The 24,376-nt window shown below is 58.0% G+C and overlaps 1 protein-coding gene across 1 annotated transcript in view; it reads left to right on the top strand.

Annotated features, from left to right (window-relative positions):
* The window catches only part of KIF26B (kinesin family member 26B), a 356,959-nt gene that overhangs the window by 284,394 nt on the left and 48,189 nt on the right, over positions 1-24,376 (top strand). Inside the window, exons 6-9 of the mRNA XM_036354955.1 lie at positions 10,677-10,883; positions 15,542-15,635; positions 16,701-16,963; positions 20,334-20,517. Of these exons, the coding sequence (XP_036210848.1) occupies positions 10,677-10,883; positions 15,542-15,635; positions 16,701-16,963; positions 20,334-20,517 (748 nt within the window). The remainder of the gene's footprint in view (positions 1-10,676; positions 10,884-15,541; positions 15,636-16,700; positions 16,964-20,333; positions 20,518-24,376) is intronic.

Consider the following 24,376-nt stretch of genomic DNA (forward strand, 5'->3'; position numbering starts at 1 on the left):
CTGAGTTCCGCTGTGTGCCTGCTGGGTGACCAGCCACCCTCTTGACTGAGGGCTAATGCATGTTGTGAGTTTACCGTGCGCCCACCAGGGGGAGGGGGGGGCATCGTATTTGGCAACCTGTCCATAAGCTGCGCCGTAAAGATTTGAATAACGGAGCAGAACAGTTTTCAAAAGTCTTGTTACAGCCCATCGCGCCAATAACTTACAATTTTTGAAAATCCCTGAATACAAATTTACACAAGTTTGAGTTGTTTTACAGCTTACCAGGCCATTAATTTAAGTTTTAAAAGTCCCTTAATATCCCTAATCGTAGCCTGTGCTTTCTTAAAGGGATGAAATACGTTTCCATAAAGCGCAGCAACACAAGGAAAAGGGGACTCGAGGGAATTCCGTAAAACCTGCCAAAGCACCATAAATACGTTGGGCGGGGGCCTGTTCTGTGCACAGTTTAGCTGCGATGGGTTGGGCTTGACCTCAAGTTCTTCTACATCTTGCCTGGTCCCACCGGGTAGGCAAGTCGGTAGACGGGACGTGTGCACAACCTTCACCAGAGCTGGGGCTGAATCCCTTTCTGCTGCTGCTTCCTGTGAGACCTTAGGGACGCCATTCTGCTCCTTGGGACCTCGTTCTTGCATCACAGGAAAAGGCCCCCTGGACAGGGCAGCTGGGAGGGTTGGTCCAGCAGAGGTAGGACCTTAGGAGATGCTTGTTGAATGGAGACCACGTGCAAGAGCTGACGTTGAGCATAAGGGCCGGCAGCATTCTCTGCCTCCCCCACATCCCTACACACACCCCGTCCCTCCGATAGGCCAGCAGTCAGCATGCACTTACCCCATATCTTTTGTAAATTCAGACACACTCCCTACCCCGCCAGTCAGCATAACGACCCCCTCCTACCCATCCCCCTAAAAATATAGAAGAGTTTAGAATCTGGGCAGGCTGCCTTTACAACATTTCCAACCCCTGATCCAATTGGTCATGATCACGTCTAGAGCCCTCTTCCTCTTCCTTCATATCGCCGTTCATTCTTTCATTTCCCTTTGTAGCCTCATCTAGAACCTTCCCAGGAAAGACCCCATTTCTGCAAACTTCCATCTCTCCTTTCTGACTCTCAGGTTGGAGAGCTGAGCTCCAGCTGGGAGGGCGGCTCTGTCAGGGATGCTGGGGAGGGAAGGACACGTAAGATGCAGGCTGGCTTTCAAAGCCCTCGCAGTTTTACAAATTGGAATATGAGGGGTTTTGCCTGGAGCATAACCGCCAACTCTGTGTACCAGCTCCAGCTAAGAGTCTCTCTCAGCCGCCACCCAGACATCCCGGCCCCACCCAGACGTCCCTACCCTAAACTCGACCTTCTGGGAAAACGCATTACAGGCCCATTTTCTCTAGTTTTATAGATGAATGCTTCTTATCACACACGAGAGGGTATGACATCAGCTCCTGCCGCCCGGAGACGCTGGAGCCCTCTCTAATGTGCCCGGGGCCCTTCGCCATCTGGACTGTGTCACAGGTGGGCAGCAGCATAATGAGATCTTCTGGTACCAAACTGGCCTTCGCTGGGATCTGGGTTACATCAGCGTCCTCACTTTCAGTGTCAGAGCTGGAAGAAAGGGCTGGAAGGTTGCCAGTCTCCACCTCCCCAGCAAAGCAGCACCCTCGGCCCACCCCGTGAGGGCCACGTGTTCTCAGTGACGGGTTGATTCTGAAATCCTCCCGTCAGATTCAGACACGTTTCGGACGAACTGTGACCTAGAAGCGGAGGGGCCTTCCCCGGAGAAGGGAGCCCGCGTCTTCTCATTTGAATAACTGTTTTCCATCCGAAGTAAATATTGACCGCTCTACCCAACCGACATGCTTATTGATTCTAGAAAATGTTAGATCAAAGCGTTAAACGTTGTCCTCACAGACACTCACACACACACGCGCGCGTACACACACTGTAGAGCCCGGGGAGTGTCTCTAGGGGGAGAAATGGTCTGGAAACAATTGCTGATTTTTGTTCTCATATTGATTTTTCTGATGAGTATAATTCTCTCCAGTCCCAAATAATTGTTTGTTTGCGGAAAGAAGAAAAGAATCTATAGGACGAGTTGGTTTGGCTTGTACTGTGGGACGTTTATGCGTCCATGACGGTAGTAAAAGCCGTTGGAAGCAGAAGTTAAAGAACCAGATAGTACGGTTGCAGGACTTGGGTTCCGTTTAGAAAAGTTTCTTAAACTGTTGCTTCTTCCTAAGGTTGACACATCTTGTTTCACTTGAGAACTCAAGAGTTCTCCTCAAGCAGATCATGCAATAGAGTCAGAAGCCACTTCTGTTTGTTCCTTTTAAATATGTTTTTATTGATTTCAGGGAGGAAGGGAGAGAGAGAGAAATGGAAACATCAATGATGAGAGAGAATCATTAATCATCTGCCTCCTGCAGACCCCACACGGGGGTCGAGCCGGCAACCCGGGGCATGTGCCCTGACGGGGAATCGGACCGTGACCTCCTGGCTCATAGGTTGATGCTCAACCACTGAGCCACGCTGGCCAGGCACCACTTCTGTTTTGACAGTGCAAGAACCTTCTTTCTCCAGGAACCAGAATCTTTAAAATGAATCGGACTGTCGCTTGCCCAGAATAGGACTGTCACATGAATTGTGTTGTGAGTCACAGTGGGGCTTGAGGGGAAGACTTCAGGGGGATGAGCCTGTGAACTTCCTGAGAAGGTGCGACCCAGACCATCAGCAGCAGCTGGGACTCGCTAGGAATGCGGGCCCTCGGGCCCACCCAGGCCACCGAATCTGAACCCTGGGAGGGGCTCCAGCCCCTGGTTTTCCACAAGTCACTTCACTTTGAGTGGTTTGCTGTCCTTGAGTAAGGAGACACAAGCTTGCCCGGCCGGCGTAGCTCAGTGGCTGAGCATCAACCTATGAGCCAGGAGGTCAGGGTTCGATTCCCAGTCAGGACACGTGCCTGAGTTCCAGGATCAATCTCCATTGGGGGGGGCGTGCAGGAAGCAGCTGATCAATGATTCTCTCCCATCATTGATGTTTCCCTCCCTCTGTCTTCCTCTCTGAAAGCAATAAAAATATTAAAAAAGAAAGAACGAAAGGAAGGAAGAGAGGGAGGGAGGGAGGGAGGGAGGAAAGGAAAGGAAAGAAGGAGAGGAAGAGAGAGAAGGGAAGGGAAGGGAGAGAGAAAGAGAGAGAGAGGAAGGAAGGAAGGAAGGAAGGAAGGAAGGAAGGAAGGAAGGAAGGAAGGAAGGAAAGGGAAGGGAAGGGAAGGGAAGGGAAGGGAAAGGAGAAGAGAGGAGAAGAGAAGAGAAGAGAAGAGAAGAGAAGAGAAGAGAAGAGAAGAGAAGAGGAGAGAAAGAGCTTCCCTGTGGGCTTCTGTGAAATCAGTTCCCGGGAAGCCGTAGTTACTTGAACCCAATGGGGCTCGGAAGAGGGCCAGTTGCCTCGGAAAGGCTGCAGAGGGAAGAGCCAGCACTGCACCTTGTGGGACAGACACCCAGGCGCTCACTGGGACCGTGAATCAGGTTCAGGGAAGAGGAATGTCCGGGGGGAGAGGAAAGAGATGTGTGTCTGTCAGGCAGCTCCCGCCGCCTGCCTGGCCCGCTCCTGGTCAGACAGCCGCCCCGTGGACCCGTGTGCGCACACAGAGCAAACATCCGCTCCCGGAGAGCCTGGCGCACAGCTGTCTTCCATCTTGAAGGCAAACAGCTCGGCGTGCTTGCCCTCCTGGGTCAGGAGGGAGCCTCGCGGGTTGGCGTTTTAATATTTATCGTTGCGTTGAGTGATTCATTATTCTCCTGGTCGGGCCACGTGGCTGGCACTCGCACACAGACTCCTAACTGCACGGCCGTGTCATCCACACAGACCCGCAGTGCACGCGTGGCACAGGCGGCCGGCACGCTTGTGAACGTTGGGCTGTAAAGTACAAGCTGCACCAGCATTGCCCCCTGAGGTCCTAGCAGCCCCGGGTGGAGGATGTAGGCAGTGCTGGCAGCGCTGCGTTCCAGATGGGAAAGCGTGGCCCCGGGGCCTCCCAGTCACCTCCATTCTCTGTCCTTCAGGCCCCCGATTATCCGGGTGAAGCACAGACTTGCATTTGGAATAGAAGTCTCCCACAGTCTGACATCCACCTCTTTTTCCAGCTGAATTTCTCGACCCCCCCCCTCCCCTCGAGACTCCATCAGAGGGAAATCACAGAGCAACACCCACTGAGCCCAACCATGTGCCAGGCTCTTTGCCAAGAGCTTCCCGGCAGCCTCGCATGCAGCCCTCACAACTCCCAGGAGGCATAGGCCAGCTCCATCCCCACTTCACAGATGAGAAAACCGAGGCCGGAGAAGCTAGGAAACTGGACGCGAGGCCCCATGGCTCCTTGTAGGTCCCAGCCACGTGTTTCCCTGCCTTTGCCGCACACTCCCCCTGCGCGGGGTGCCCGGCCCCACCCGGGGTGTCTGGCTACACCGACTCCCCTTCAGGTCCCTGGAGCCTCTTCCTGGCCCCACACTCCTGGCGGGAATGCCCGGTGCAGAGGGCCTAGGGCCACTCTGTTACACGGTTGGGTCTTATCCGCTACACTGTGGGCCCCAGGGAGACAACAGCTGGCTGTTAAGCTCTTTACAACCCCAGAGCCTCGCATGGTGCCTGGCCTGGAATCAGAGACACCAACAGATTTGGAAGGAAGGAAGGAAGGAAGGAAGGAAGGAAGGAAGGAAGGAAGGAAGGAAGGAAGGAAGGAAGGGCTGGAGGGAGGGCCGGAGCTCCCGACTCCCAACCTGGTGTTTATTCCTAGAGTAGTTCCAGCGGGTGGTCAGGAGTCTGGGAGAGGCCCTGGCCAGGCTCTGTCCCTTGGGCAAGTCTCTTCTAGCCTGAGGTTTCCTAGTTCAAGCAAGATGAACCCAGCGCCCTGCTCTGATGGGGCGGAGCGCAGGCCCTTGGGGAACACAAGCAGGGTGGTTGGCGGGCCAGCTGGAAGGGGAATTAAACAGGCCTGTGTGCGCTGGAGCCCAGGGACCAGGCTCCGGGGGGGGGGGGACCCGCAGGAGCAGAGCCTGGGTGGGGCCCACGATGGGGCTCCCCCTGCCTCCGCAGCCGCGATGATGCTGGTTCCACACGATACACAAGGGCCTGTCGAGGGCTTTGTGGGCCTGCGCTCAGTCGCTCTCGTAGCTCGGCGAGTACAGCTGCGCACCGTCCCTCCTGACGCGTGATGCATGCTCCGGCATTGCGTCAGACGCAGCCTGCGAGGAAGGCTTTCTTTTAAAAAACAAAACATTTTTAGTGACTTCAGAGTGGAAGGGAGAGAGAGAGAGAAATAGAAGCATCAATGATGAGAGAGTCACTGATCGGCTGCCTCCTGCACCCCCACTGGGGATCCAGCCTGCAACCCAGGTCAGGAATCCAACTGTGACCGCCTGGTTCATAGGTCAACGCTCAACCACTGAGCCAGGCCCTACTCCACACGGTCCAGGAGGGCGCTGACATCCAGCGCCTTTAATGTTGAAGGAGTCCCCAGGGATGCCTCAGGGCCCAGGCCCCGCCTCCCTCCCACCCCAGCTTGCTCTCCCTGAGCGTGCGTTTCATCAGCTCCTTAACCAGCTCCCAGCACTGAGCGAGAGCGAGGCCTCGAGGCCTCTCCGACAGGCGGCTGTCAGGATCCGCCTCTGCTGACAGCCCAGCCCGGGACGCCTGTCTCGTCTCCCAGCCGGGCCAGCTGTGCCCGCCTGCTAATGGCGGTGCCACGCAGCGCCTCTGGGAAGGGCTTGCCCTGGCTTTATCCCCGCTCCGCGCCGCAGTCCCTGCTGGCGACAGGTTCCTGCTGACAGGGAGCTCTGGGGAGCCTCCGTCCCCCCACTCCCCGAGCGCTTCTGTCCGGAGAACATCTCATTACCCAGCTCCGTTCTGGCCGCCCTGAGCTTTATTGTGCTGCCACTGTCACCGTCCCCAGCCCGGCGTCCACGCATGAGCATCTCCCTCTCAGAGGGCCTCGCGGCTCATCACTGGCCACCTGGGGCCACCCAAGGGCCCCCTGGCACCTCTGAGAGCCGGCGTCCCCAGCGCAGGGACAGCCTCCGGCTCCTCAGAGGAGGTTCACCCAGGCCCAGCCCGGGGAGAGCGTGCCCTGGCCCTGCTGGGCGGGGCTCGACCCGGACACCTACCACAGGGGAGCCGGTCCCAGGCCCCCCACCACTGCCCCTGCCCCTCTGCCGGGCAGCGGGCTTTGGACCAGCCTCGGAAGTGCCCGACCTCAGCCTCCCGAGCCTTCAGGAGGGTGCAGGAAGTGATGGTAATGATGTCCCCTCACACAGCTGGCGGGGAGCCACGTGGAGTAGTCATTAGTGAATGTGAGGTTTGTAGAACTTTGAGAGACGTTATGGTGGTGGTGCCCAGGGCTGGCTGGCTGAGGGGTTGATTTGTCAGCAGAGCAGACACGGCCCCAGACTAGGCCCGGGGTCTCACCCCCCATACCCCCAAACTCGGCGCTGGATCCCCCCACTCAGTACTTCCTGCCGGGAATACAGCCCCGTGACCTTTGAATAGGTCACGTCGGATTAGTACTGTGTTGTATGCAGAGATTCCATCCCGTTTGGCTTTGCTCTGTAACTAGCAACTACACTGAGCCTAGCGCCTTTGGGGTCCCGGCAGGTGCGGATCTGCGATCCTTAACAGTAACTGTGTCTTCCTGCGATGCTGACACTGACGTTGCAAATGCGTTCACAGCGCCCGCAGTCACTCGGGAGCAGGCCTGCTGGCTCCTTCCCAGGCGTGGGGGTGGGACCTCCAAGGTCACTGCTATAGGGATATGGTTCTGGTGGTCTCCTAGGAAACTTCTGGAAACTTTCAGTCCCACGAAACCATCAAGATCTTCCTTCAGAGAAAATAACTTCAGACCATTGCTTGAAATGTCATTAGAAAAGTATTTAAACCTTTGCCTTTTGTAAAACCCAATTTAAATTTGCTTCTCTCTCCTATCAGGTTAGGCGGGCACATTGGGTAAGTTAAAGGGGGCAGGGGAGGTCTCATTCAGGGGGTGCAGTGTGCCCATGGGGGGCTGGCAGTGGGGTCCAGTGTGCCCATGGTGGGTTAGCAGTGGGGTCCAGTGTGCCCATGGTGGGTTAGCAGTGGGGTCCAGTGTGCCCATGGTGGGTTAGCAGTGGGGTGCAGTGTGCCCATGGTGGGTTGGCAGTGGGGTCCAGTGTGCCCATGGTGGGCTGGCAGTGGGGTCCAGTGTGTCCATGGTGGGTTAGCAGTGGGGCCCAGTGTGCCCATGGTGGGTTAGCAGTGGGGTCCAGTGTGCCCATGGTGGGTTAGCAGTGGGGTCCAGTGTGCCCATGGTGGGCTGGCAGTGGGGTCCGGTGTGTCCATGGTGGGTTAGCAGTGGGGTCCAGTGTGCCCATGGTGGGTTAGCAGTGGGGCCCAGTGTGCCCATGGTGGGCTGGCAGTGGGGTCCGGTGTGTCCATGGTGGGTTAGCAGTGGGGTCCAGTGTGCCCATGGTGGGCTAGCAGTGGGGTCCAGTGTGCCCATGGTGGGTTAGCAGTGGGGTCCAGTGTGCCCATGGGTGGGCTAGCAGGGAGTGGTACATTAATTATATCAGAAGAGGAATGTGCTCTTTAAATCAGGCTTGGGAATCGCCCGTCGCCCCTGCAGTGTGGTTTAGAAGTTGGCACTTCACTAAATCATTCCCAGGAGCTCTGTCGGACTGTCCTGAGCACCGAAGGACGGGGAGGGCTGCTAACTGTCTTGGTTGATCAGAAAAGCAAGTGTGCTGGGAGGAGCACACATCGAGGAGTGAGTTTAAAGTTCAGTGTCTCTGTCATCTTACGTGATGGACCCTAAGCAGACACTGTGAGCACATCGATCACGTCTGATCAAGACAGACAAGAAGGGAGTGAAATAAGGGAAGAACTCACTTCCCTTTCAGATGCTCAGGGCAGGTTTCACGTGGATGACTCCCCTTTACAAACATGCAGCAAACGTGTAGCCTTTGATTTTATCGTTCGGGGAGGAGGGATCATCTGCTCTCTGTTGCCGTGGATGTGTGTGCGCTAAATAATATTTTGCTTTAATTTTTAAAATTAAGCTTAGGAGAAAGGCTTCTGATGTCAGCAATTTGATAGAGAAAGGAATAAAAATTCCCTCCCCCCTTTCCCCTTTCTTCTCTCTCCCCCTCCCCTCTCCCCCCTTCCTCCCTCCCCCTTTCTTTCCTTCCTTCTTAGAACAATATTTTACATGTGTATGCTGCTTTACTTGTTTTTGTTTGTTTGTTTCTTTTTAAAATATATTTTTATTGACTTCAGAGAGGAAGGAAAGGGAGAGAAAGATAGACACATCAATGATGAGAGGGAATCATGGATGGGCTGCCTCCTGCACATCCCACACTGGGGATCGAGCCCGAAACCCGGGCATGTGCCCTGACCGGGAATCGAACTGTGACCTCCTGACTCATAGGTCGACGCTCAACCACTGAGCCACGCCGGCCGGGCTCTTTAATTGTTTCTTCACAAATGCCCTTCAAGGGCGGTAGCACAACAGGCCCATTTTGGGGGTAAGGAAACCGAGGCCCACGCCTTAGATGACACAGCCACGCAATGGTGGTGAAGCTTGGATTCGAACCCAGTCTCCTGGCTTCTACTTCACTGCAGGGCCGTTACACCCGGAGCGTTTAAGAAAGGAGATGCGCTCGTGAGATACAATGGACCCTTTGATGTCCCTCCACATTTTTCCCTCAAGAGCTGGATCCCCCCCAAATACCTCGAACCGGGAAGACCTCCTGGTCTGTAGGGTGCCGCGTCTCCGCTCGCTCTCAGCTGTTATCAGGCTGGGCCTGGGACCCTGGGCTCTCCCATCGGAGGCAGAGTCTCCCGTGAGCCACAGGATGGCCGGCATTCCCAGGGCGCACACTCACGTGAGGACACCAGCATCCCGTCGCTGCTCAGCCCTCGGGGAGGGAAGCAGGCCCCGGACGGGTGTCGGTGGCGAACGTGCTCTGCAGGTCGGCTGCTCTGTCCCAGCAGGTGGAGGACTCCCTTAGGATGTGGAGTCCCTCTGGCAGCCTCACTTCTACTCTCCCCACCACGCCTCCGGCTGGTGGATTCTGAGGAACCTTCTTTTTGGCCCTGACTTGCCTGGGAGACACGTTTCAGGAACTTAATAGACGCGGAAGGCTTAAAGGTAATCCCAGGACTGCTGGGATGGAGGCAAAAATGATGTCAAGTGGACTTTCTGGTTAGGTCAGTGGTCGGCAAACCCCGGCTCACATGCGGCTCTTTGGCCCCTTGAGTGTGGCTCTTCCTAAGCCTTAGGAGTACCCTAATTAAGTTAATAACAATGAACTTACCTATATAGTTTAAGTTTAAAAAATGTGGCTCTCAAAAGAAATTTCAGTCGTCGTACTGTTGATATTTGGCTCTGTTGACTAATGAGTTTGCCGACCACTGGGTTAGGTGATCTGACCTCACCCAGACCAGTTTCTACTAAGCTGATTGTTTAAAAAAATCAATTAACTTCACCCGGCCGGCGTGGCTCAGTGGTTGAGCACCAACCTATGAACCAGGAGGTCACGGTTCGATTCCTGGTCAGGGCACAGGCCCGGGTTGTGGGCTCGATCCCCAGTGGGGGGTGTGCAGGAGGCAGCCAATCGATGATTCTTTCTCATCATTGGTATTTCTCTATCTCTCTCCCCCTCTTCCTTCCTCTCTTTGAAATGAATGAAAACATATTTTAAAAAATTAAGAATCGGTAAACTTAGACATCAGTGCGCAGGCTCAGAATGGGCCCCATCCTGTCATAGAAAAGGTCTGTCTGCCCTGCCACCTTAGGCATCGCGTGTCTGTGCAGCCCTCGTGCCTAGGCTGGTGCCTGGCTCTTAGTAGATGCTCACCACCGTTGGGCTGAACGGGCGGCATCTTAACAGAGAGCTGGTCAGGGCGTCAGCGCTGTCCCTGTCCCAGGACCCGAGTCTCCAGAGCTGCGTGTGTGGCTTCAGCTCGACCCCGCTCAGCTCAGGCCCAGGGCAGGCGGGCGTTCCCATAGGTAGCACCTTTGGCCGTGGGGAGGGGGCCAGTCATGAGCCCTGGCGACGTCCATGTGCCGTTCCAGGCGTGGGTCAGTCCCCCACCGAGATGTGCCTTTGTGCCCTGACGAGGCGACTTCCATGCCCTCACTTAATGGGACCCCAAATACCAGCTTAAACAGACCTCTCCTCGCGGCTCCCTCGGAACACACTTCAAACGCTGCCATGAAAGGCCGGTCAGTGCACAGGCCCTTAACGATGACACGAATCACTTGGGTTTTCCTCCGAGGCCCGACGCGCGGAGGCGAGGAGCGAATCGCGGAGCTCACTTTTATGTCCGGGCTCATGGATCTGTGCGCTTCGGGGACGGGGACGGTGCCAGCCCCGAGAGGTGGCAGTCGGGCTACCTTTTCTCCTACGTAATGGGGCCACCAGGGTGCTGCTCTTCCCGCTTCATATGAATAGGGGGGCAAGGAGCCTGCTGTGCCATTTCTGTAATAAAGCCCAGGGCACGCCGAATAGGCCACCTGGCAACTGTAAAGGCACCTGTTCCCCCACGGCCCACGGAGACGCGTGCTGCGGCCATCGGGCACATCGTCATTTATCGCGTGAAGGGCCCGTGCGTGTTCCATGCACCTCAGTCCACGCCTGTCCCGTTCCCTATTCCCTAACAGGTGAAAGTCATGCTGCGCATCTGCTCCACGCTGGCCCGCGACACCTCGGAGTCCAGCTCCTTCCTGAAGGTGGACCCCCGCAAGAAGCAGGTCACGCTGTACGACCCCCTGGCGTGCGGAGGCCAAAGCGCCTTCCAGAAGAGGGGCAGCCAGGTGCCTCCCAAGATGTTCGCCTTTGACGCGGTTTTCCCGCAGGACGCTTCTCAGGTGGGTGCGGACCCCCCCCCTCCCCCCTCCTCCAGGGCCCGGCAGTGCCCAGTCAGTTCCCGGACCCATGCGCTGGAGGTGGCGCCCAGAGCGCCCTCCACCTATGAAGCCCATGTGGGCTCCATTGGACAGTCCGTTCTTTGGAGTGACTGGAGTTACACTGTGGGCAGGACCACTGTGCCAGGATTGCAACAAGACAGATCCCTGGGGAGAAGGAGGGGCGAGCCAGCCGGTGGGTGCCACCCAGAAGCGGGTGGTGGTGGAGAGAGTTGGAAGTTTCAGAACCACGACCTGGAGACCTATTAGGACCCCGCTCCCGCCCCCACCTCTGGGAGTGGGTGTGTAAGAGGGGAAAAGCATTTCCGGGAGCTGGGTTAGATTTAGGTAGGATCCTAGAAGCTATAGGAGGCTGGTCTATAGTCCTGATGGGGAACTGGAGCACAGGCAGGGAAACTGAGGCTGGCATGCAGTCCTGTGGCCTGGACCGTGGAGTGGACGAGAAGAGGGGAGAAGAGGGGGTAGGGGTAGCTGTTGAACCAGTCAGCTACTGCTGCGTTACGAACCACCCTAAGATTCAGCGGCTTAAAGCGATAAGCGTTTACTACTGCTCATGAGTCGGTGGGTGCACTGAGCGTCCTCCTGCTCCCCGCTTGGCTCACTTCTGTGTCTGTGATCAGCTCTGCTGAGCTAGGCTGGATGCTGTCACATGCCTGGGGGGTTCTAGAACGGCCTTGGCTGGTCACCTGGTCTCCCTCCACATCGTCTGGTCTTGGACTTACTCTCGTGGCCATGGCATGGCCCCAGCCTGCAGCCCTTAGGCCCAGGTTCAGAACGCAAGCACCAGCTCTTGTGCGTGTCCCATTGGCCCAGGTTCGAGGGGCGGGGAAGAGCCCCTCTTGATTGGAGGGGCTGCAAAGTCACATTGCCAGGGGCATGCGCGCACAGACGGGTCGGGAATTGTGGCCATTTTTGTTTATCGGCTCTGACTATAATCTTGGGAGCTCAGGGTGCCAGGATTCCCACACCCACGCTCCTGGAGCCCATCCCGGCAGGAGCAGATGTCTGATGGGAGATTAGCTGCGCCATCTGGGGCCGTTCCTGTGCAATGAGTTGGAGCAACTGAACCTTCTCGTAGAGACTCCACCCAGGCTGTAGGGATGCAGTGGCCTGCTGAGCCCGCATTTTCACACCAGACGCCTGCGCCTCCCTGATAAATGCCCAGCGCTGTCCAACACTTACACACGACAATGTGCAGGACAGGGGCCGATAGCCTCTAGAAGCGGGAACGTTCCAGCCGCCATTCGCACCCCCGTTACTTTCCTCCACGTGCGTCTTGGTGCCGGAAGACGTGATGTCCACACGGGCGTCGGCGGGTGGCCCGTGCTGTGGGCTCCGTTCGTCCACACGCCGAGCCTGTGCTTTCCCCAAAGCGTTTGCCACGAAGAGACAACGTGCTCCGTGAAGAAGTTCTGCGGTTTCCCGTCTTCTTTGCATAGGTTGTGTTTGGTACCAGCCCCTGGGCTCCCCCATCTAGACCCGACAGTGGGTCCAACAAATGCCCCACAAGTCATTTCATTAACGCAGCGAACACTTTCCAAGCAGATCTCCCCAGGTTGTAAGAATTCCAACGCAAACCCTGAACTCAGCTCGGACTACCAGTGCACGTCAGATTCATTCCAGGGCAAGGAGGCGCCTTTCTTGCCAGCCTTTATTTACACTTCCTGCTCGGTTCAGAGCTCGCGAGCTCGATGGGACAGAGCATTCTCTTCAGATGCTTAATGTTTGCTAACATTGCCAACATTAGCATCGGTGACAGTTCGAAAAAATCCAGTGTCAAGAAGTTGCCTCTAACTTGACCCACTCGTCTTCCCAGAAGGCTCTGGTGTCGGAAGGGAGGCACTGCTCGTTGCACATCCGGACGAGGAAACTGGGACTCAGATCTGACGTCTTGTTCATGACCCCTTCCCTGCGCGGGCGTCTTTCCCAGCCCCTTCCCTGGACCTCTGTGTGTCCTGCTCCGTCGGGGGTTTATCTGTGACCACCTGTCACTTCACCCATGCTTCCCAGCAGCGTGTCCGTGGACAGTCAGTGTCCCCATCTGTGGATGGAGACAGAGCCGAAGTGCACCTCCTTCAGGCTGTGGTGGTTCGGGCAATTAATGCACACGGGGGACTTAGAACCTAGTCAGTGCCCAGCACACGTGAGCTGTTGTTGCTATTCAGTCATCACTGTTGCCACTGACGTCGAGCTGCTGGCCGTGGCCAGCCCCAGCCTCCCGGGCGAGCGCCCTTCGAGCCCCCACGGCAGGGAAGCCGGTGGTGCAGGAGGCGGGCTCTGCCGAGGCCTGGCTGTCGGCCTGTGGGTCTGCAGGGGCCCTGAGCGGCCCAGACAGCGATGAATTGTGCTTTCTCTCCTCTCTAAGGACATTAGCTTTTTTAAAACAAAATATTTTAAATATTTTTGTATTGATTTCCGAGAGAGGGAGACGGAGAGAAACATCAGTGATGAGAGAGAATCATTGATCGGCTGCCTCCTGCAGGCCCCACACTGGGGATCCAGCCTGCAACCCAGGCATGTGCCCTGACCAGGAATCGAACTATGACCTCTTGGTTCAAGGGTCAGTCCTCAACCACTGAGCCACCCCGGCCGGGCAGGACACCAGCTTCTTGACGCTAAGCAGTGACAGAACCTTCTTGCTCCTGTTGCCTTTATGAGCATCCTATGTCCTTCAGTGGCCGTGGCTGTCGCCAGCTGCCTGCGGCGGGGCAGCCCTGCTGGTCTGGCTTCGTGGAGGTGACCTAGTCCCTCTGGGTGGCTCATAACAACAGAAATGCATTTCTCACGTTCTGGAGGCTGGAAGCCCGAGCTCAGAGTGTCTGGCGAGAGCCCCTTCCTGGTTCATCGACAGCGGCTCGCTGTGACCTCACAGGGTGGAAGGGACTCAGAGCCTGGGGCCTTCTCTCCTCATCCCATTCATGAGGCTCCACCCCATGACCTCATCGTCTCCCAGAGTACCCGCCTCCTGACACCATCACTAGGTGACTGGAGGGGACAGATCCGGGCCTGCAGGAGGGTGGGGGAGGGCTCCCCTGTGGGAGAGCAGGGCTGCCTGGGGCCTGGGCCCTCCCTGCTCTGGGCTCAGGAGGGACACCTGCGTCTCTGGGCCCCAGGAAAGCAGCCTGTGGCCCCAGGGGCTGCGGGCAGCTCCTAACAAACACCAGGTGGACAGTCACCCGCCACACTCCTCGGTGGACACGGTGCAGGGACTCGGCCTGTCCTGTGCGTGGAGGCCTCTCCTGCCTCCTCTATGGCGCAGGCGACTCGCTGATGGCCCTGTGGTCCACACACAGCCTGTGTGCTCCCTGCTGACCTCGCGTCCGTGCCGTTGATTTGGGGGATGGATGGGGGGCCTCTCAGCCTCCAGCCTCTGTCTCCCCCATGTCCCAGGAAGGCAGAGTCGCTCAGCCTCTGGCAAATTCCACCGAGATTCTACAGCCCCAGGCTCGCGGGGCCCAGGTCCCGGGGGTGTGATGGATCCTGGGGTCCCCACCCCCCGTCAGCCCCGTCCGGCCCTCCTCCCCTGGCGGTGCCCCCAGCAGGGCTGCTCTGGCGACACTGGGACAGTCCACAGCTGCTGGGAGTGTGGCTTTCCATTTCGGTCCGGGAGAGCAGGTTGCTTTCTGAATACTTGGTTCTCGCTGCCGCGGTGACCTGGTGCTGAACAGCCCATTCATTGCGAGGCCGTGGCGCTGGCTGCAGAGCCGCCTTTGGTTCGCACACCCCCCGGATGCTCCCGAGGGATCTGGCTCCGCTCTGGGATAGAGAGGAAGGCGGCGGGCGCAGTGGATCCCTCTGTTCCCCGGCTGCTGTGAGCTCGGCCCGGCCAGGGCATGCCCCGTAGCTCCTACGTGGTCCCCAGAATGGACTGAGGCCCTAGGGTTGACGGCGCAGCGCGGGAGTGTTAGTGGGAAATGCACAGGGTCTTCAGGAGCCTGCCCCCCTGCTGCCCCCCCCCCCCGCCCCGTCTCAGGATTAGCGTGTTTTATTTGTGGGGGAATTGTATACGTTGACCATATCGGTGCAGAAAGAAAGCAAAGAAGGATTGAGAAAGAGGAGGGAGATGGGGAGAGAACGCAGACATCACCAACCTTCTGCTTAGACTGGAATGACAGTGATTCTCCAGGTCACCTTCCTGAAGTGGCCGGTCACCTTCCCCTCTAAAAGGCTGGCCCGGTTTATAAGGGGGTGTGTGTGAGTGCGTGTGTGTGAGCGTGTGTTGCGTGTGCGTGCGTGTGTGTGTGAGCGTGTGTGTGTGTAAGGATGGATCTACTTAGCAGAGAGCAAATGGAAAGTTTAAATGTCTCCTCCGGAGGCCAGAATAGCGGCAGGGGCGGGCGTGAGGTCCATGACGGCTCCTGTCCCCTCCGCGGCTCCTGCCTGGTCTGCAGGCAGCGCTGAGATGCACCGGGAGGGAGCAGAGGGGCTCGCAGTGACTGCGTGTGACGCCCGGCGGGATGGGCAGGAGGCACCGAGGGCTGAGCATCTCCAGAACCTGTTAGCGTCCCCTCTGGGAGGTCCGGGACCCCAGCCCGGGAGAGCCGGCTCCTTTATGTCCGCCAGCGAGGCCCACTCACCGCGCTCTCCTCCCGTGTCCGCAGGCGGAAGTGTGCGCTGGGACCGTGGCGGAGGTGATCCAGTCCGTGGTCAACGGGGCGGACGGCTGCGTGTTCTGCTTCGGCCACGCCAAGCTGGGTGAGTGAGGCTGAGCTCCCCGCGCGCTGCTCCTGGGGTCCCGTCACCCCGCTCCTCCCGCTGCCCCGTCCGATCCTCAGGCGAGAGGAGAGGCTGTCCCCTGGGTGCCGAGTTAAAGGACCCCGAATGAGCATCTCGCTTCCGAGATGAGATTTCCATTCTGCGTGGATCCCCGTCATCTGGGAAAGCCCTTGAGTTCAGGAGACGAGCAGGGGAGCTGTGGGGTGTTCCCAGTGGTCCAGGTCAGGGTCACGCCCAGAAAGCCAGAGGACAACGTACCCTCCCTGAGCGGGGGCCGCCGGGAGGGTGGGGGCTGGAGGTGGAGCCGACGTAACAGTCAGAGGAGCAGCTCCAAGCGGAGCCCAGACCACGGCTGCCCGTCGGCGGTTCTGGCGGCCTTGCTTCCCCCCTCCAGCCCAGCACAGCCCGCCAGGCCCCTGGGAGGCAGGCAGCTGAACGCCAAGGTGCCTCCTCCACCCTGACCCGTGGCCGCCGGCTCACAGGCCGCCCCTCGGGCTGGGGGTTAGTAAGAAGTGTCCGTTGGCCGAGATGCCGTCAGAGGCCCCGGTGCTGGAGGGCAGGTCCAGCCGGAGCGGAGGGCCCCTTCCACCGCCCCCCTTCTCTTCTCCATCTCTGATCAGAGCTGTGACCAGGTTTAATAGGCTTTGCTCATGCTGTAAAGAGACGCACGGCATTGAACCTGCGGGGGGATGTAGTGTGAGGAGGTGGGCGGTGAGATGACGCACAGGAATAGCGAGGAGTCCCTGCCTCCCCCTCTGGGTAAGACAGTGCAGAGCTGGGGGGGTGTGGCCTTGGGGTCCTCCTGGAGGTACCTGGTGACTCAGTCTCGTCCCCTGCCAGGGCTCTGCCAGGGCTCTGCGGTCTTCATTGTAGCCATTTCATCAGAAGCGCCAGGAAGTGGCCTTTTGTCCTTGTCGCCAGTGCTGACTATCTCGTTCACCATCATCTCCTCTCTCCCTCCCCTCCCGCCTCCGTGCCTCCCCGGCATCCACTCCTGAGACTGTGGTGACACTCACACGCCATCTCCCCCCCCCCCCCCCCCAGGCAAGTCCTACACCATGATCGGGAGAGACGACTCCACGCAGAGCCTGGGCATCATCCCCTGCGCCATCGCCTGGCTCTTCAAGCTCATCAATGAACGCAAGGAGAAGACCGGCGCCCGCTTCTCCGTCCGCATCTCGGCCGTGGAGGTGTGGGGCAAGGAGGAGAAGCTGCGGGACCTGCTGTCCGAGGTGGCCACGGGCAGCCTGCAGGACGGCCAGTCCCCGGGCGTGTACCTGTGCGAGGACCCCATCTGCGGCACGCAGGTGACTGGCAGCTCGGGGCCGGGGCTCCGGGGGCTCTGGGGGCTCCGCCCACCTCCGAGGCTGGGGCCGCCCAGGCTGACTCCCGGCGCGGGAACAGGGCGGCTCACGCGTGTTTACGCCCACGTGGCCTGGAGCTTCACGGGCGCCAGCTGCGGGGCCATCTGCTCGCCCAACCTAAATGTTTGTACCTCGGACCTAATTGACAGTAAGCAGGACTCACCACTGTGGTCGCATTTGGAGGAAATTGAATTTCCATCCTTTACACCCCTTTCAGGCGGGGAGGGAGAAAGTGCCATCTTTCTTTTGTTTAACAGCAAACGGAAATGTTTGCTGCTCTGCAGCCATGGCTGCGGCCACGGCGGGGCTGTTTACGGCTCTGTGCGGCCTTCCTGGCCCGGCTCACCACAGGCGAGTCCTGCTGCCGTCACACGCGTGACCGCTGTCCGGTTAGAACCGCGATGAGAGTGCTGGGACTGTGGGAGCCAGGAGAAGCTGCCGCGCTCTGTCAGCCTGTGCTCCTGTCCAGTGCTTCTCTCTTGCTGTTCGATGAGAGATGGCACAAGGCTGGGCAGCCTGGCTCACGTCCAGGCATCACTTCTCCAGGCTCCAGCAGTCGGCTCTCTTGCCTGGTCCTCCCCGATGCCTCCTTTTTCAGACAGGCGTTCAGGCGAAGGTTAGGATCCCCCTCCTCTCACCCGACCGCGTTCTTCCCCCTGCTCAGGGGCTTCCATTCCTGTTGTGAGTCCTCCATCCCCAAGCTCTTTGTGACTCCCAAGGCCCTACATGGACCTTCCTAGCGCCATCTCTTACCTCCCCTCTCGCCGCTCCTAATGAATTACCTAGAAAGCGGTGCCCGCACACTTCAGTGGCCTATGAATCTCTGGGTATCTTGTTACAAATGCAGACGCTGGTTCAGCAGGTCTGGGTGGTTATGCCTCTCCCATGAGCTTCCCAATGATGCCCACGCTTTCAGCAGCAGAGCTCCAAGGCACTGGCGTTGCTCCCTCTGACCCCGGGGCCTTTGCACGCTCTATTCCTTGTGCACGGATATCCCTCTCCCCTCCGCTCTTCATCTGGCGAACTCCTCATCCTTCAGGTCTCAGCTAGCTTGTCGCTTCTTCCAGGAAGCCCTCCCAGATGCTTCTCCTGTCACTAGAACACGGGTAGCAGTTGTATTGTGATGGCCGATGAGTTCTCGGCAACTCCCAGAGGGCGGGCACCATGTCTGACCAGGATTGGCCGCTCATAGTTGTAACAGATGCATCCAACGCCATTTGGACGGGAACCTAATTAGGACGCAAACCAGTAGGTCGGGGAAGCTCTAATGCAGTGATTCTCAAACGTGAGTCTTCATAGGAGCCCCCGGGGGACCTGTTAACACAGACACCTGGGCTCTGCCTGCAGCTTCCCCAGTCAGTGGTCCTTGGTCAGAGCTCCAAAGTGTGGGTTTCTAGCGAGTTCCTAGGTGCTGCTGCTGCTGGTCTATGGACCCACTCTGAGGACCACCCTTCTGTAGCAGAGGACATGCTCAGATGGCACCTACCCGGCGCCTATGATGGAGATCAGCCCCCCTCCCGCCCCCCCGCTCCTGCTCCAAGAATTACCTGCACCCTCAACTATGCTACGGGGTCCACCCACTGTGCCTTAATGCAGGTCCCTGGAGGTGAAGGTGCAGGTTAGCTGAAGGTGAAGAAAGAGAGACCCACGTGCTCTTTATGTTCACTCTTCTTGGTGAGAAATCTTAAGGGGTCTTCGGCTTATTCTGTCAAACTGAGTACAAAACAACGAACACGACAGAGTCTCTCTTTGAAGCCTGAGGATGTTTATGGTCTCAGATTCCAGATAGCAGCCTCACCGTTCAGAGTGATAGGGATTGCTGCCGTCAGAGCAGAACGTTTTCAGAATTTGTACCGACCCTAAGACATCTCCTGCAGATCATTCCTTTGGAAAAATCAGGAATAATGAATTTCCTTTTCTCTCCCCAGAAAGGGCGCCGTTGTTCTGTGGAGGGTTTACTGTGATTGCCAGGGCGTCCGGGGCTCAGACACGCTGCCCACGATGCTGTCTTTAGCCCATTAATGAGGATGCCAAGCACATGAATTGAGTGACTGCAGATAAAAATAGACGCCCCTTAAATAGCGTAGAGGAGGCATCCAAGCATCCGGGGTGTTTTCATTCGTCTTTGACACTTACGTCTTGCTTATCACCGTGCCAGGAAATGTGGTCTAGAATTGGCTTTAATTAAATGGCTGAGGAAAACAGAGAGTTGAGCTAAGCTACCCAAGTTCTTCCACTTCTCTGGGGCGCCATGCAGTAAATCACCGAAGTGGAATCACACTTCACGGCCTGTCTGCCTGCAGCCATCTCACCTGTGAGGTCAGACGCAGGCCCCTCCCCGGGGTTCCCTTAGGTCAGTGGTCAGCAAACTGCGGCTCGCGAGCCACATGCGGCTCTTTGGCCCCTTGAATGTGGCTCTTCCACAAAATACCGACTTCTGCGCATGGGCCATGAAGTTTCAATCACACTGTACGTGCGCGCCCGCACGTGGTATTTGGTGGAAGAGCCACACTCAAGGGGCCAAAGAGCCGCATGTGGCTCGAGAGCCGCGGTTTGCCGACCACAGCCTTACGTGAACGGACTGCCCCGCGTGTTGGTGGGCTGTCCTCTGGGGCCTTCTGCTCCCACTCAGATACACCCATTTGCTTATTTATTTATTTATTTGTTTTTTTTATGTTTTTATTGATTTCAGAGAAGAAGGGAGAGGGAGAGAGATAGAAACATCAATGATGAGAGAGAATCATTGATTGGCTGCCTCCTGTATGCCACCCACTGGGGGACTGAGCCCACAACCTGGGCATGTGCCCTTTACTGGAATCAAACCTGGGACCCTTCAGTCCACAGGCTGATGCTCTATCCACTGAGCCAAACCAGCTAGGGCTGCTTTTATATATATAATTATTGATTTTAGAAAGGAAGGAGAGGGAGAGAGAGAGAAAAACATTGATGGGCTGCCTCCCGCCCACCTCCACTGGGATCGAGCCTGCAACCTGGGCATGTGCCCCACCCAGGAATCGAATGGTGACCTCCTGGTTCGCAGGTCGACGGTTGGGCCATCCACTTGCTTTTCACACCTGCTGTTTACAGATGCGGCTTAAATTGTAAAGTGGGGAAATGCCCTCCAGTAAGTGTGCCCAACGGGAATCATTGGCAATGAGTGAATGAAGCTGAGAGCTGCACGTGCGGGTGGCCCGCGTTCTGGAAGGACTTGGGGCCGTGGACGGGCACGCAGCTTGGCTGTGCTGAGCAGACAGCCGCGGGAGGGCAGGCCGGGCCCCCGGACGGGCGTCAGCTCTCGGCTTGTGTCTTCCAGCTGCAGAACCAGAGCGAGCTGCGGGCGCCCACGGCCGAGAAGGCCGCCTTCTTCCTGGACGCCGCCCTGGCCGCGCGCCGGGGCCACCGGCAGGACTGCGACGAGGACGACCTGCGCAACTCACACATGCTCTTCACGCTGCACATCTACCAGTACCGCATGGAGAAGAGCGGGAAGGGCGGCAGTAAGTCCCTCCCCCGAGCCCCCGGGCGGGCGGCGTGACCTGGTCCACGTGGCGGGTCCCCCAGCCCGTGCCCCCTGGCCCCCCGTGTGATTCACGGTGGCTGTGGAGTCCGGGCTGACGCCTACCTTTGACCTGGCCGAGGGGAAGGGTCTCCTGGTGAAGAGAACTTGAGTGTCCCTGCCATGGGCGTGGAGAGAACAGAGGTAAAAGGCCAAGCAGCTGCTTCGTGGTATCGTTTTGTTCCCAAACCCTGAAGGTGCTCATCACCAGGGCACCTGGCAGTGTGATTAATCGTGAGCTTGAGTCTGCTGTATGGCCCGGAAGGAAGCAGGTTCTGCTATTTAAGTGGCCTGTGATCAGGCGATGGAACAGCCAAGCGGGAATATTCTGGCTGCCCCCCTCCCCAGGCCCCGCCCCTCGTGGGGGTTCCCTGTTAGCCCCACCGCGGTCCCTGTGGCAGCTGCAGGGCCAGGACCCGCTTGGGGGGAGGCTCAGGCCCCGGGCTGTCTGCAGTGCGCACTGACCGTGGCCGCGCTCTGGCCTGTACTGCCAGGCGTGTCTGTCCAGGCTCCGTGGCTGGTGCCAGCCCTCCACCGAGTTCCTCAGGGGGACCTGGGACCAGGGCAGGGCGGCCTGCTGCCTCACGGCAGGTGTGGGCCACGGCAGGGCTGGCGGGCGTCGGCTCCCCTCCCCCCCCCCCCCCCCCCCCCCCCGGCAGCTGGGCCCAGTGCTCCCGGAAGGATTGACTCAGGTGCTTAATGCCAGTGGCCCTGCCTGAGGAGGCACCCTCGGGCTGGAAACGTGAGCTCAGTGACTAACACGGAGGCAGTCAACTCACCTGGTTGGAGTGGAGCCTGGAATTCAGATAGCTCCCTGGGATCTGGGGATGGGCTCCCCAACTCCTCCCAAGTGTCCTTGTTGCCCTGGGAGTAGTGCTAAGGGGTGCCTGTTGCCCCCACGTGGAAGCTCTTCCGTTCCCCCGTCTCAGTGCCTCTGTTGACCCAGTTGTTCCTCCTTTGTTCCTGCTCCTTGGTCGCTGTTTAATTCCGCTTTGATGAGGCACGGTTTACACTCAGTAACACCCTTGCTGTGTGTCCGTGGTCAGTTCTGGGAAATCTGTGCAGTGGTGTGACCAGCACCGCTATTGAGATCTAGAGCAAAGCCCCCCACATCCAGCCCCCTGGGGTCCCTGTCGTCCGCCCCCTGAGCGGCCCCGGGCAACGCGGATCTGATAGTTCTGCCTCCATCCGGAATGTCAGACAGGTGGGATCACCTGGCCCAGGGGTGGCCTGGGGTCTGGCTCTTTCATGGGGCTTCTGCGATCCACCCACGTTGTTGCCTGCACAGATCATCCGCTTGTTCTTGCTGCCACTCACAGCTTTGACTGGGCCTGAGGTCGCGTCCCGTACCCGGGTCCCCGGGACTGAAGTCTTAGCGAGCGTGGGCCTGACCTGGGCTGGAGTCCCGTTCCCTGAGGCTGGCTTCGTGGCTCTGACCAACCATCAGCCTCAGCCCCCGGCACTGGCCCTCCCTTTCATTCATGCCCTGGGCACCAGTGCGGGGGGGGGGGGGGGGCATCGGGTACTCTCTTGGCAACCAGCAGGGGTTGGGGGATGGGGGAGCAGGCCAGATGGTGTGAGTGGGAATCTTTCAGGGAAATGGGTTCTCGAGGAGCTCGCACTGGGTACACCAGGGGTGGGGAACCTTTCCTGCCCAGGGCCATGTGGGTGTTTATAACGTCATTCTCGGGCCAAACACAATTATCAGCTTAAACATTAGCCTGCTGTATTGGTCAGACATTGAATTCACTCACCCCTAATGCCTTGGCAGGGCCAGACCCAATGAGTTTGCAGCCTTATATGGCCCACAGGCCAGATGTTCCCCACTCCTAAGTACAGCAACTTTCTTTCTTTTTTCATATATATTTTTATGATTTCAGAGAGGAAGAGAGAGGGAGAGAGAAATAGAAACATCAGTGAGGAGAGAATCATTGATTGGCTGCCTTCTGCACGCCTCCCACTGGGGATTGAGCCCACAACCCGGGCATTGAACCGGGGACCTGTCAGTACGCAGGCCGACCCTCTATCCATTGAGCCAACCCGGCTCAGGCTAGAATCACTTTCTTAAAGAAGGAACCGATGAGAGATGAGGAGGGAGGTGAGAGGATCCAGACCTGAGCATCAGGACAGACGTTATCCTGACAATCAGAGCTGCTGTCAGTCCTGCCCTCGCTGCGCTTCTGGCCGGTGTCTCAGCCGCGTGCACGTGGGAGTCTGAAAAGTGGTGATTTATTCTTTTAAGCTGTTAGTAGTAATAATAATAATAATAATAATAATGGTCAGAGCCTGCAGTGAATCGGGGTCCTCTCAGCAAAGGGTGGCTCGCCGGAGGCCTGAATCTCGGGCCAATGGCTGCCACACGCCCGAGGGGAGCACTTGGGGCGGGTCCCCTCCCCCGGGGGCTGCAGACCTCGCTGCGGGCAGCTCTGCTGCTGGCTTCTCACCCTGTGCTGCCTGGTTCTGCTCTCAGTTCGGAATCGGAAAGTCGGGAGGACTCTTGAAAGCAAAGAAGCCGTTAATGAAATTATTTCAACTGTCAGAACTTAAAACTTGGCCTCCACAGAAGTGCCAGCTAGGACCTTCCCTAACCCGACAGTCCACCCCATCAGCACTTAACCAACCTGGGGTGCTCGCTAAATACCTAACCTCTACCTCATCTTCTGCCTATTGATAAGCTGTGGGCGCGAGTTGCTCTTAAATAATAAATTCAGGGTAAAGGGAAAGCCACGGACCGTTAATGGCTTCCCACACTTCTTCGGCGTTTCTAACCATCTGCAGATGAGAACAAGGAAGGGGGAGGCCAGGCGCCCGTGGGGCGAGCCCGGAGGCCCTGGAGGTGCCCCTGCCGGCCACGCGCCTGGCTGTGGGGAGGGGTCAGGCCAGAATGCACGCCCCCAGCCCAGGGCTCGCGGGACCTCTGTGCGTGAAATCTGTTTAACATGTAAGGAGGAGGTTTGGAGTGTGGTTCAGAATGGAAATGTCGTTTGCTTAAATGTAGGGAATAACCCCTGAGGCCTGGCATTCGGACTCCGTGACGGGGACGGTTATTGATTCGCCACCTGCCCGGAGGCAGGGAGCCGCGGGTCGCTGTCCACTGGCCATGGGAAGCGGAGATGACGGGTTCAGCGAGGGCTCCGGGCAAGGGCTAAGCACCCGTGAGCACGTGCCTGCATCTTACACGCATGCATGCGTGCTATACACACACAGATCCACATAGATCAACATGTGTTAGACGTGTCCAGGATGGGAAGGACAGGTCATGTGGGCGTGCACTGCTCTGCAGATGCCCTAGGTTACGCTTAGAATGTTTCCTGGTTTACAAAGTCTGTGGAGCATTAGTGGGAGCCCCTGCACCCCCCCGCTTTGCTAATCTGTCCAGGCTGCGGACCCCCTGGGAAGTCTAGCTCTGCCCTCAGAGTCTAAAGCAAGACGGTGCTACTCACGCCTCCTGGGAGTATGTCCCTGGTCCAGAGACTTAGAGTCCAGGTGACAAAGGTGCTGTTTGAAAGCCTCGCTTGGCTGAGCGACCGCAGCTTGCAAGCCACGTGGTCCAGGGCCAAGGGTGGCACTGTGTCTCCGGCCCTTTCATTCCCCTCACTGCCCCCGGGAGCCTCCAGGCCGAGGGCTGGGCCGGCTGGGCCTCGGGCGGGGGTGTGTGCACGTGGGCACCCAGCTGTTGACAAGTCTGATCACACGGTGTCCCAGATCTCAGCTTTCTTTTCATGCAGCCACTCCTTCCTCACGTGGCGGGAATGGCTGACTCACTCGTGCCCTGTCCGGCTGTGCGTCGCTTGGGTGGT

The sequence above is a fragment of the Myotis myotis genome, unplaced genomic scaffold (genome assembly GCF_014108235.1).
Source record: "Myotis myotis isolate mMyoMyo1 unplaced genomic scaffold, mMyoMyo1.p scaffold_m19_p_21, whole genome shotgun sequence".
Classification (NCBI taxonomy): domain Eukaryota; kingdom Metazoa; phylum Chordata; class Mammalia; order Chiroptera; family Vespertilionidae; genus Myotis; species Myotis myotis.